This window comes from Martes martes (genome assembly GCF_963455335.1).
Source record: "Martes martes genome assembly, chromosome: 9".
NCBI lineage: Eukaryota > Metazoa > Chordata > Mammalia > Carnivora > Mustelidae > Martes > Martes martes.
Genome location: NC_137896.1, coordinates 28,353,027 through 28,365,664, shown reverse-complemented (window position 1 = coordinate 28,365,664; position 12,638 = coordinate 28,353,027). Strand labels below are relative to the sequence as shown.

At 46.7% G+C, this 12,638-nt stretch overlaps 1 protein-coding gene across 1 annotated transcript; it reads right to left on the bottom strand.

Moving 5' to 3' along the window:
* Positions 1–2,217: 2,217 nt before the first annotated feature.
* On the bottom strand, positions 2,218–10,125 carry PTPRA (protein tyrosine phosphatase receptor type A). The gene is made up of 4 exons (XM_080814051.1): positions 9,545–10,125; positions 9,313–9,464; positions 3,214–3,349; positions 2,218–2,518 (listed from the first exon to the last, which is right to left on the bottom strand). The coding sequence occupies exons 1-4, from the start codon at positions 9,710–9,712 to the stop codon at positions 2,444–2,446; spliced, it is 531 nt and encodes a 176-aa protein (XP_080670177.1). The 5' UTR covers positions 9,713–10,125; the 3' UTR covers positions 2,218–2,443.
* Positions 10,126–12,638: the final 2,513 nt, after the last annotated feature.

The window sequence follows — 12,638 nt, the reverse complement described above, 5'->3', positions numbered from 1 at the left end:
CTGAACAGCAAATGCAAGGGCCAGGGTCAGGCTTGGCATTGTGGCAGTCAGTTGTCAGAGAGTAGGTGCGTCAAATCCTGTGGCAAAGATTGGGGAGGGGATGGCATAATGGGCACCACAGTCATCCACAGGCACCTGGACTTCAGCTGCCCAGGCAGGAAGGCACTCATGAATTTCCAAAATGACTTATCTTTAGCAGGGACCCGAAGCAATATGTATAGACTGTATATTCAGTTAAACGGTTTTGGGAAATAAACACTTTGTTCCTATATGTGTTGGTTAACCAAGTAATTTGGGGGGAAATATTTGTTTTGTGAAAATGACTGAGTTCACTAAGTTAGCTTAGTTCTGGTTTGGGTTTACAGAATGTTTTACTCAAAGTCCCCTGTGTTTATTTTAGAAGAGGAATGGGGTGCCTTTATTTTTTCTATAACTTGTTTGTGGTCTTTCCTAAAAAACCAAACCAGAACTAAGCTTCCCAGCAGATGCTTTGGTTCCTTTCTTTCTGGCAACATCCGTAGCTTTTCAAGAACGTTTTCTATCTTCTTTTAGATTATAGACTCTGAAATGCATCCTTCTATCCCTCTCAGCAGGGCACAGAAAGCCATTTGTTCACCACTGAGCTCCAACTAATGGTCGGCCCTTGAGGATGGGACTTTATCCATCTGGGAGTTGCTTGTAGTCAGCTGGGAAAGGAGAGGCTTAGACCTGAGTGCTCAGGTGCTGCTGGAGCACAGAAGGGCACAGACCCCAATCAGATGGTCTGGGTGAAGGATGACAATGAGTTAGCTGGAGTCTGCACACAGAGCAGCTGTGGGGCTCCCTTGTAAGGAACAAAAACGGTGAAGAGTCAACACAGGAACTGCCAGTGGGTCCAGATCCCTGGACTAGGGGTGGAGGGAGAGAGGCACCGAGAATGCTAGAAGGCCGCAGGAAGGGACAGTAGACTCTGGAGAGACCAGGTGAACCCCTGGGCAGTGGGAGTGTGAGACAGGGGCCCGTGGGTCAACCCATGCAGTCACTTGGCAGGAAGAAGGATATGCCTCCCTGGAGCTCAGGGCTGGAGAAGGGCGGAGGGTCTACAACACACCGACCACAAGAACGCCTAGTCTCTGAGGAAGGAGAAAGAGGAGGAGCAGAGGCTACAGAGTAAAGATAAAGTCAGAAGGGAAGAACTGGTAGACAGACAGTGGATCTCTGACAAGCAGTAAGAAAGGAATCTGTGAGGATGAAGGGTAGAAGAGGGGAGAGTGAATCTATCATAAAAGCATAGGCCTGGGGGAAGTGCCCCCCCCCTTTTTTTTTTTAATTAAAACCAAAGACTTGTGCATTTGGTGATGGTGCAGTGCTGAAGGAAACTGAATGCCCAGGAGGGCACTGACTTGATGAAGTGAGCTTGGGAGTGAAGACTCCTACCATCTTAGCCTCTGGATCTGAGGCACTTCCACATAAAAGTTCTGGAAATGTGGACAGATATAAAAGGAAATGAAAAGCTTTTTAATCTACTAAGCGTGGATATATAAAGACTTACCCTGGACAGAATGACATAATCCAGACATTTTGGAGCAAAGCACCAGGGAAGTTGGACCGGCCTTGGCCAGCTACCTCCTCTCTCTTCCATGCCCCCGTGCTAGGGAAACAGTGAGGACGCTGACCATTTTCCAGGGAGCAAGGCTGGCTGGGATCACTGCACCAAAGCTAGGCTGAGAACGGAAGGTGGGTCCTGGCAACTAGCTGAGAGCTGAAGAGGCTGTGCCAGTTGGACAGGAGCTGAGAGGACAGTGGCTCCAGAGAGAGCACTAACAGCAAGGCCAGGAGCGGCCCAGGAGAGCCCCAGCCCTGGTCTGGCTGCCCCACCCCAGACAAAGGGAGACGCTTCCTCAGGGAGTCAAAGCTTTTATTACCTGATAATCCCTAGTGTGGTGCCAGAGATACCGCTCTGGTCCCTTTACTCCCCACAATGGGTTGTGGTGGTGATGGGGGAGGATGGAGAGGGGAGGGATTATTTACAGAGCAGGGAGGGAACAACAGCCTGAAAGGGGCAGAGGAGAGGGGGGCACCAGGACAACCAATTTCCTCAAGAGCTCTGAGAACTTTGTGCTTTTTTTCTTAGTTGATGCTGAGCTACCTGGAATGAATTTGTGTTCCTTCTTTAGGAAAAGAGGTCTAAACCAAAGAATAATACAGCCCAATTTCCAGGCAGAGGATTTCACGATATCAATCCAAACATCACACTATTTAATTCCCCAATAAAACATTGGAAAAAGGACTATCAGTGCTAACACATTTACATATAAAATCTTCCACCTAATAGGTAATAGAAGCCTATGTACCAATTTCTAAAACAGTTATAAGATATATACACAATTTTGGGTATATTAACAAAACAGAATATTACAAAATATTAAAGGCAATTTTCCTGTCCACTGGATCTCATCACGTCTTACTTGAAGTTGGCATAATCTGAGAATGCGTCAATATATTCCTGCACCACCTTGTAGCAGAATTCATACTGTTCCTGCAGAGCAAATGGAAGAGAAAAACCAGCGTTACTGAGGACAAGAGGATCTGCAGTTCCTGACCGGTTTTTAAAAGAAAAAAAAAAAAAAAAGAAGAAGCCTGAGTACAGCTAATTTTGTCCAAGTGGAGGTGACCCAAGAGGGAGACATGGCCCTAGGCCTGCAGCGGTCAGATATGAGTGCGCCGGGCTGGTGGACCAAGCAGGCAGGGAGATGGCTGCGTGGCCTGCACCTCACCAGAACTGTCGGGCTGCAGGTACCCTAGGTCTCAAAGCCTCACCAATACCTAAACCTCTTAAAATGTATTTTTCTTTCCCCTTAGACATGTCTAGCTCTCCGGGGTTCCGGGGCCCTTCCAGATGTTTGTCCCCATAGTCAGTGGTTACTGGTCACTGAGACGGGCAGAAGCCTGAGCAGAAGAGGGGGCACTCCTGAGTCTTCCCACCCCAGGACCCACAGAGAAGTGCAGAGCCCTGTGGGGCACCCAGGCACCCCAGCACCCTCTTCTAGCCTTCCAAGAGGCCACTCAATTCTCTTTACTGCTGACAGGGCTGTGCCCCTCTGCTCTCACTGCCACCGAGGCTCATTCTGTCTGGGGCACCTTGGGGAACGATGGGCCCCCTGGGAGAGCCTTCCCCTTGTGACAGCCCTGACAGAGAAGGGCTGTGGGTGGGAGGTGGTGTGAGCAGCATACCAGTGTCTGGACCATGTGTGGCCTCTGTAGCCGCAGGCTCTTGACAGTCTGGAAGACATCCAAAATCCCCTCCGCTTTCACCCGTTCCAGGACTGTGCTTAGGGCACAGAAGGTCCCCGTCCGTCCTGCCCCCGCACTGTAACAGAGCAGACACATTTATTACAGCCCACTGGGCTGGGAAGGTGAAGACAGTAGCAATAACCACATAAAGGCCAAGGTGGAGGCTGGTGCTCATGGGAAGGGGTGGCATCTAATGGAGATGGTGGGGTGGGAGCCCATTTGCTCCTCTCCCCATAAGCCCCCTGGCTCACACTGCTCTGGGGGGAGGAAGGGGTACCACCGCTGCCCTTCTTGTACGTCCCACTTTGCCACTGAGGGACTCGCCCACAGGACAGTGGTGAAGAACCTCACACACCCTCCCTCTCACCCAACACTGAGCCTTCTCCATCTACCTGAAAATATGCCTGCATTGCCCTGATGTGTTGCTCACTCATGCTGGGATTCTAGTCTCTTTCCTTTCCTGATAAACCCTGCCCCTCTGTGCTGTGGGGGGGGGGGGGGGGGGGATCCATGACTCTCATTTGCTTCCTAAATCCCAAGAATCCGGACTCTGACTCTGACACTATCCACCCTGCTCAATGTCATCGGTTCAGACCCTCACTGAGTGCCTTCTGTGTGGCAGGGGCTGTGGTGTGGGGAAAACAACCCCAGACAATAAGATACGTAGTGTGGGAAGGAAAAAGAGGAACAGGTGTTCCAGGCAGGGTGGTCAGGGAAAGTTGTCTAATAGAGTGTCACATGAGCAGAGACCTGAGGTTGAGGGCAAGGCCCAACATCCATCTGTCTGGAAAGGAGTATCTCAGGCACAGGCAGGATGCCTAGGCACGGAAGCTGTGTAGCTGAATCTGATGGATGGAGGACAAAAAGGAAGAAAGGAGAGTGGTGGGGTGAGGTCAGAGCCCTCAGGGAGAATGCCAGCCCCTGGGTGCACCTCCTGCCTGGCCTAGACAAGAGCCCTCAGATCAAGTTGGGCCTTATGAGTTGTTGTTAGGATTCTCAGTGATGTGACCTGACTGAAGTTTTTATTTATATATTTGACAGAGAGAGAGAGAGAGATCACAAGTAGGCAGAGAAGCAGGCAGAGAGATGGGGGGGAAGCAGGCTCCCCACTGAGAAGAGAGCCCGAGGCAGGGCTTGATCCCAGGACCCTGAGGTCATGACCTGAGCCGAAGGCAGAGGCTTTACCCACTGAGCCACCCAGGCACCCCTTGACTTAAGTTTTTAGAAGAATCTCTCAGGCTGCTGAGCTGAGAACAGGGGGAAGGGTGGGAAAGGGAAACACGTGAGGGCTGTGTAACTACTGGAAAGAGGAGGTGGTGGCTTAGACAGAGGGATGCTGGTGGAGGGGATGAGAAATACTTGATTCTGAAGCTAATTTCCATGTACAGCAAAGTCAAATATTAGATGTGCATATGTGAGGAAAGAGGGAGAACAGTGTGGCTCCAAGGCTTCTCATCTGACTTAGCTGGGGGACTGAAATGTCACTTACTGACTGGAGGAAGGCTGGGCAAATAGTGGGCTTAGAAAGAAAGACCAGAAGTTCTGATCCAAACCCTTTAAACTGAAATAGTGGAAATTTTGAGTAGGTAACTAGACATATATATCTGGAGTTTAGGGGAGAGGATGAACCAGTGATAATGACACAGGAGTTGGTATGAAAGCAAGGAAACAAGATGGGCTGCCTAGGGGAGTTGCTGTTAGTCAACAAAGAGGGTCCCCTTGGGCCCTGGACCACAGATGGAGAGGAATCAGCCAATGAGGACACAAACCAGAAGAGAAGCTATGCCGAAAGCATTCCACAGAGAAGCGAGTGGTTAACTGTGTTTGATGCTAATGAAGGTCAGGGGTAATGAGTCAGAAGGATCTCTGGACTCAGCAATGTGGAGGTCATAGGTAGCCCTCATTTCAGGGGCAGTTGCAATGGAGTGGGGAGGGGAGAGGTTAACCAGAATGGGCTCAAGAGAGAACGGGAAGAGACGAACTGGGGAGTTAGTCTGAACAAATCTTCTGAGAAACTTTACTATTAAGGAAAACAGAAAGAGAGGGTACCTGGAGAGAAATTAGAGGTAAGAGTTTTTAAAATATTAAGATGGGATGGGGCGCCAGGGTGGCTCAGTCCTAAGCATCTGCCTTCAGCTCAGATCATGATTCCTGGGTCCTGGAATCGAGCCCTACGTTGGGCTCCCCACTTGGTGGGAAGCCTGCTTCTCCCTCTCCCACTCCCCCTGCTTCTGTTTCCTCTCTGTGTCTCTGTCAAATAAATAAATAAAAATCCTAAAAATATATATATATTAAGATGGGAGCAATTATAGCACATTTGCATGAAGATGGTAGTTATCCAAGTCATTATTCAGAGGAAAACCTGATGATGTAGGACAGTGAAGTCAGGTTCCTGAGGAGATAAAAGGGGATGGAACTGATACTGAAGTAGAGGGTGGCTGTGGCAGACAGGCCCTACCACAGCCCCCCAGATCCCTGCCTCCTGGTGTTCACACCCTTATGTAATCTCTTCCCCATGAGTGTGGGCAGGATATGTGATATGCTTCTAACCAACAGATAACAGCGAGGGGGATGAGATGTATACTACACATACATGATTACGTTACATGGGATTGTAACGCCTGTCTTGCAAGGAGACACTCTGTTTTGGTGGCTTAAAAGGCAAGCAACCACACAGGGAAGGTCCACGTGGCAAGGAACTTCAGTCCAGCAGCCCACAGGGAACTGAATGCTACCAACAACCAAGTGAGCTTAGAAACAGATCCTTCCTGGAGGACCTGAATGGCTCAGTCGGTTAAGCATCTACCTTTGGCTCAAGTCATGATCTCGGAGTCCTGGGACTGAATACCGTGTTGGACTCCCTGCTGAGCGGGGAGTCTGCTTCTCCCTCTCCCTCTCCCCCTGCATGTGCTCTCTCGCTCTCTCAAATAAATAAATAAATAAAATCTTAAAAAGAAAAAAAGAAATGGATCCTTCCCATTCAAGCCTCAGACAGGATGACAGCCCTGGTTAACACCTTGACTACAGTCTTGAGAGACCCTGAAGCACAGGACTCACCCAAGATGTGCTCAGATTCCTGACCACAGAGACTGTGAGATAAATGTGTGTTGTTTTAAGATGCTAAGTTTGTGGTAATACTATTAAACAGCAATAGATGATTAATGCAACTGGCTTCAGAAAGAGGTCAGACAATTCATCCACTGAACAGGAGGGATGCAGGGTCCATAACACCAATGCAGGCGACAGGCAGCTATGTGTTGGGAGCATATGGAAGTTCTGATTGCTTCTCCTTTCTTAGTCAAGCAGAAAATGTGTCTGTCCTCTCTTAAATATGGGGACAGAAGAGATGCTGATGGTATCTAGGTTTGAGAGGAGGTATGAAATAATAATCTAGGACAAAGGTTGGCAAGCCTTTAAGGGTCAGATAGAAAATACCTTAGGTTTTGCTGAGAAGAGATAAAATCAGTTATAACTGCACAACTCTAACCTCTTGTGTGCTGAGCAGCAGTATGAGGCAAGAGAGCACCATGTATGCTCTCAATTCTGTTGCTGGAGCATGACAGCAGCCAGTATGTCACAAATGGGCATAGCTGTGTTCCAATAAAACCTTATATATAGGGGCGCCTGAGTGGCTCAGTCATTAGGCATCTGCCTTCGGCTCAGGTCATGATCCCTGGGAACGAGCCCCACATTGGGTTCCCTGCTCAATGGGGAGCCTACTTCTCCCTCTCCCACTTCCCCTGCCTGTGTTCCCTCTCTTGCTGTGTCTCTCCTCTGCCAAATAAATAAATAAATAAATAAATAAATAACAAAACCTCATATGTAGACACTGAAATCTGAATTTCATGCCATCTTCATGTCATGAAAGTCTTTTGATTTTTAAAAATGTAAAAACAGGGGCACCTGGGTTGCTCAGTTGGTTAAGTATCTGCCTTTGATTCAGGTTATGATCCCAGGGTCCTGGGAGCAAGTCCTTTATCAGGCTCCTTGCTCAGCAGGGAGCCTGCTTCTCCCTCTGCTTGTTCTCTGACAAATAAAATCTTAAAAATGTAAAAATAGTTCTTAGCATACACTAATATGCCCAGCTGTGGTCTGTAACAGTGGAAGGTGCAGAAGGATAGCAAGGCAGCACTAAGGGCCAACCATAAGGTCAGGAATGTAAACTGAGGCCTGTAACCCGGTGCTTCTCTGCAGCCACACTCAGCAGCATGGCATAGATGCAGGCTAGGTAGAGAATCTGGGGTTTGCCAAGAAAGGGTGACCAAGGGAAAGAAAAAAGTGCAAGGAAGGAAGTATTTATCTGGGCAGTCCAAGGAATCCTTTTTTCTTAAATTTTTAGTTCATTTTTAATTTTTTTAAAGTACTCTCTACCCCTGGTGTGGGGCTCAAACTCACAACCCCAAGTTCAGGAGTTGCATGTTTTACTGAGCCAGACAGATGCGCCACCAAAGAATTCTTTTAATTTTGCCAATCCAGTGGGCACAAAGCTACACTGCATTGTTTTCATTCTCATTCCTCAGAATATTACTAGTAAATTGTAGCATCTTTTTGTGTTCACTGTCCATTTGTATTAGTTGGTGCACTTTGCCACTTTTTTCTTCAAGATATTTTTAAAAGGCTTTATTTTTATATAGGTAGCCAAATTTCAAAACAATCCCAAACAACAAAAGGTTTCCTTCCAACTCCACGTCTTCGCTTTCAGACACACTTCCAGGAAAGCGCCAATGTCCTCAGGTCCTCACCTGTCCTTCCAGAGATATTTTTATGCATATACCAACAGAAACATATTTCTGTTTCTTTTTAAGTTTTTATTTATTTAAATATCTCTATCCCCACACGGAGCTCAAACTCACAATCCCAAGATCAAGAGTCGCACACTCCACCCACTGAGCCAGCCAGGCACCCCCCAACAGGAACACATGTTCTTTCTCTATCTCCCATTTGCTTTTGTTCACAAAACAATTCATCTAGAGGATTAACCCACACACAGTATATAAGCAGTGTCCTCATTAATTTCTATAGCTTGAGATCCATCACAGCTTATTGAGTCAGGCCGCCATTAATATGTTTAGGTAATTTATAATCTTCCACTATTATAAACAGTACTTCAATCCTGGTGATTATTTATTTCCTTTTGGCCACTTGAAGCACATTTACTGGATATATTCCTAGAGGTTCCTTTGCTCATTTTTCTGTTTTTAAAGCCAATTTGCAGTGATTTATGATATACTCTTCCAAGAATTTTTTTCCCTAATTATAATAGCAATGCAAACTCACGGTAAATTTTTTTTCCCCTTAAAATGCAATCTCAAACATGCCCCAAACAAAATTCACCCTTGCCCCCCAAAAGAAGTTCCCTTCTCATCTTTCTTCTGTCAATGACAGCAAACATTATCAGTAACCCTGATTTAAACTTGGGATAAACCCTACAACCTTGACTCCTCTTCTCTTTCACATCTGTTTTCAGTCTTGCTCATTTTTCTTCAAGCTAGTCTCAAAATAGTTGACTTTTTCTTTTTTCCTGTGTATCTTTCTTTCTTCCTTTTTTTAAAGATTTTATGTATTTGAGAGAGTGAGAGAAAGAGAGAAGGAGCAGGGGGAGGGGCAGAGGGAGTGGGAGTAGCAGGTTCCTCACTGAGCAGGACTCCAGGATCATGACCTGAGCACAAAGCAGATGCTTAACTGACTGAGCCACCCAGGCACCCCTTTTCCTGTGTTTCTTACGGAGGCCAGACCTCACCCCCAAAGTGCCCAAGTGGACTCTCCACTATCAGTCTCCCCTGTTGCTCGCCTGGACCCCAACACTATTGCAAATGTTCCCCTGCCCAGTATCTTAACGTCATTGGTTCCTTAGCACTTAATGCAAAGTTCAAACTCTATGACCCTCTCTCATTACCTGGCGCTGTGCTGGCCATCAAAATCTATGCCAGGTGCTGCTCACCAGTATATCCTGCTCTTGTCTGGCTTTCTCCACTGTCGCTTCCCCTGCCTCCTTCTCCCAGCTTTCTCTCCCATGCTGAGGGCTGGGGAAAGCGGTACCTGCAATGCACGGTGATGGGGTGGTTCCCTGACTGCTGCTGCTGCTTCTGCACGGCTGCGATGATGCTGATCATGCCCTTTCCGTCGCTGGGGATGCCCACTTCAGGCCAGCCGTGGAAGTGGAACTGCCGGATCTGCCGGCTCTTGTTCTCCTTTGGAAGAAGGGTGATCAGAGAGGCAGGGCACCCTGGCTTTTCCCTGTGGGAGGAGCCACACCCCCCAGCCACCTTACCCTGGTGTTGGTGACCAGGAGGTCTCTGACAGTGTAGCTCTCACATTCCTCCTCTTTCTTCAGCTCCACTGTGATATCTCCATAGGACACCACTCCATCAGAGGGCCAGTACTGGGCACATTTCTCCTGGAATGACAAATGAGAGAGGTGAGGGGCTTGGAATACCATGTATGGTAGAGGTGGGGCTGCCCTCTGAGCTGCATGCTTCCCTCTTACAGTAACCACCTCTTAGAGGACACACATCACCTCCAAGGTATCAGAGACTCAGAGTGTCATTACATTACTTAATATCACTCCAATTTACTTCACTAGGAGCCTCACCAGGACATCTACAGCTGAACCTTTAACAACGTGGATTGAATTGCATGGTCCCACTTATATACAGTGGTACAAATGTATTTTCTCTTCCATGATTTTCTTAATGATATTTTCTCTCTAGTTTATTTTAAGAACACAGTACAGCATACATAAAACATAAAATATGTGCTGTTAATGTCATTGATCAATCTTCAGGTCAGTAGTAGGCAATTAATTACATTTTAAAAATTACTTATTTTTTTATCAATTATTTTTATTAACATATAATGTATTATTTGCCCCAGAGGTACAGGTCTGTGAATCGTCAGGCTTACACACTTCACAGCACTCACCATATCACATACCCTCCCCAATGTCCATAACCCAACCACCCTCTCCATACCCCCTCCCCCCAGCAGAACTCAGTTTGTTTTGTGAGATTAAGAGTCTCTTATGGTTTGTCTCCCTCCTCATCCAATTAATTACATTTTTGATGAGTCAAAAGTTATACACAGATTTTTTTTTTTAAGATTTTATTTATAGGGCGCCTGGGTGGCTCAGTGGGTTAAAGCCACTGCCTTTGGCTCAGGTCATGATCCCAGGGTCCTGGGATGAGCCCCGCATCAGCCTCTCTGCTTAGCAGGGAGCCTGCTTCCCCGCCCCCCCCCCACTGCTGCCTCTTTGCCTACTTGTGATCTCTGTCTGTCAAATAAATAAATAAATCTTTAAGATCTTATTTATTTATTTGAGAGAGAAAGAGAGAGAGGCAGAACACAAGCAGGGGTTGTGGGAGAGGGAGAAACAGATTCCACACTGGGCAATGGGCCTGATGTGGGGCTCCACCTCAGGACCCCAGGATCATGACCCAAGCCGAAGGCAGACAACTGACTGAGCCACCAGGCGCCCCCATACGGATTTTTTTTTTAAAATTACAGTTGACACACAATGTTACATATGTTTCAGGTATACAGTACAGTAATTCTGCAAGTCTATACATTATACTGTGCTCACCATCAGCGCAGCTACCATCTGTCACCACAGAACACTATTAGCATTCCACTATATTCCCTATGCTGCAGCTTTCATCCCTGTGATATATGCAGATTTCTGACTGCATGGTAGAAAGCGGGGGCTGGCAGTCCATGCCCCCAACACCCATGTTGTTCAAGAGTCAACTGTATATTTAAAAATTTAATTCTTGTACTGACATAATCATTTAACCTTTTGCTGTTAACTTAGCTACAGTCTAACCTGCCACACATGACAGGATATCTGAAGAGCTCTGACCATCACCTCTGCTGTGTCCAACATTTAAGAGGGAAAGGAGTGAATGTCTTTGCTCCAGTTCCTTTTCTCCCCTCCTTTGCCCCCTTTGGGTGTTTCTACCTCTTAGAAATGCTTACATATGTCAGACTACTAATCCAGAAAAACCGAACCCCACTGACATTGCCACCCAGCCATGGTACTTTAACTAGAGTCCAGGCCACAGTATCCTTCCATCCCTTTCCTCTTGATCTTCCGAATCTGCAATGGCACCCACATTTCTGTCTTCGTGAGTGAGTAGGAGATGGGTTACAGCCAGTCTTTGCTGGCATCTGGTTCAATATCCTCTATAACTATGTATGGGCAGAAGCTGCCTCTTTTCATCTTTGTCTCCCCGCACCTTGCACACCACCCACACGTGGTAGGCTCTCAGTAGCTGCTACCTGAATTTGTTCAATGTTTGCAGAACTAGTCAGGCTATATGTACAAAAATAAAACAATACAGTTATACTGTCCATTTCTTTGGAGCATTTTGGGGAAGATCTTAAATATTTCACTACTGGCAATTTTAAAATCCTCAACCATAAAGGTACTTCACATTCACCGGGGAAATTACAAAAAGTAGAAAAACTAAAATCACTGATAGTCTCTTAGTCCAAATAAAATCATTATTAAAGGTCCATTTTAGTGACTCTTCTTGCTTTTCATATGTGTGATGATTCATTACCCCCCTATAAATGACACTGAGGTCATTTTAAAACACAGAATTATCAAAGTGGTGGGGCAGGGAAATGTAACAGACCAATCTTTTCTACATATACCCACTTGGAGTCCTGGGGATGCTGAGGGTTGGGGCTCCAGGTGCTCTCCTCAACTAGAACAGCTTTAAAAAAAAAAAATTCTAAGGCTCTTAAACAGAGATTATGTTGGTTTTTAGGGCACTGGTGGGTGGAATGAATTTTGCTACCAGAGTTCCCTCCCAATACTGCCCTCACACAGTTTACCAGCCAGGACTGAAGACTGGGACTTTAAAACCATTACAAGTGCTGAGATCCAAATGGACTTGAGAGAAATGGAGTGTGTATGAGTTAGAATCACGCTATGACTAGAGAAAGAAATATGGTCCCCCACTTCATGGCTTTCAGATATCTGAGACCCTAGTTTTGGTGGTGAGGCACAACAAAGAAAAGGGGCTGACTGGAAGAAAGCCACCAGGGATACAGCGTTAGGGAACTATTAAGAGAGTCCTCTCTTCAAACTGTGGACAGGGAGGGACGCCCTGGTGGCTCAGTTGGTTAAGCCTCTGCCTTCGGCTCAGGTCATGATCCCAGGCTCCTGGGATAGAATCCTGAACTGGGCTCCTTGCTCGGCAGGGAGCCTGCTTCTTTCCCTGCTGCTTGTGCATGCTCTCTCTCTGACAAATAAATAAAATCTTAAAACAAACAAACAATTGTGGGTAGGGAATCAGTCAACAGTAAAAGCAAACAGGGAGCCTGCTGTGGCTAGTTTAATGGGGACAACTCCAAAGGTGACT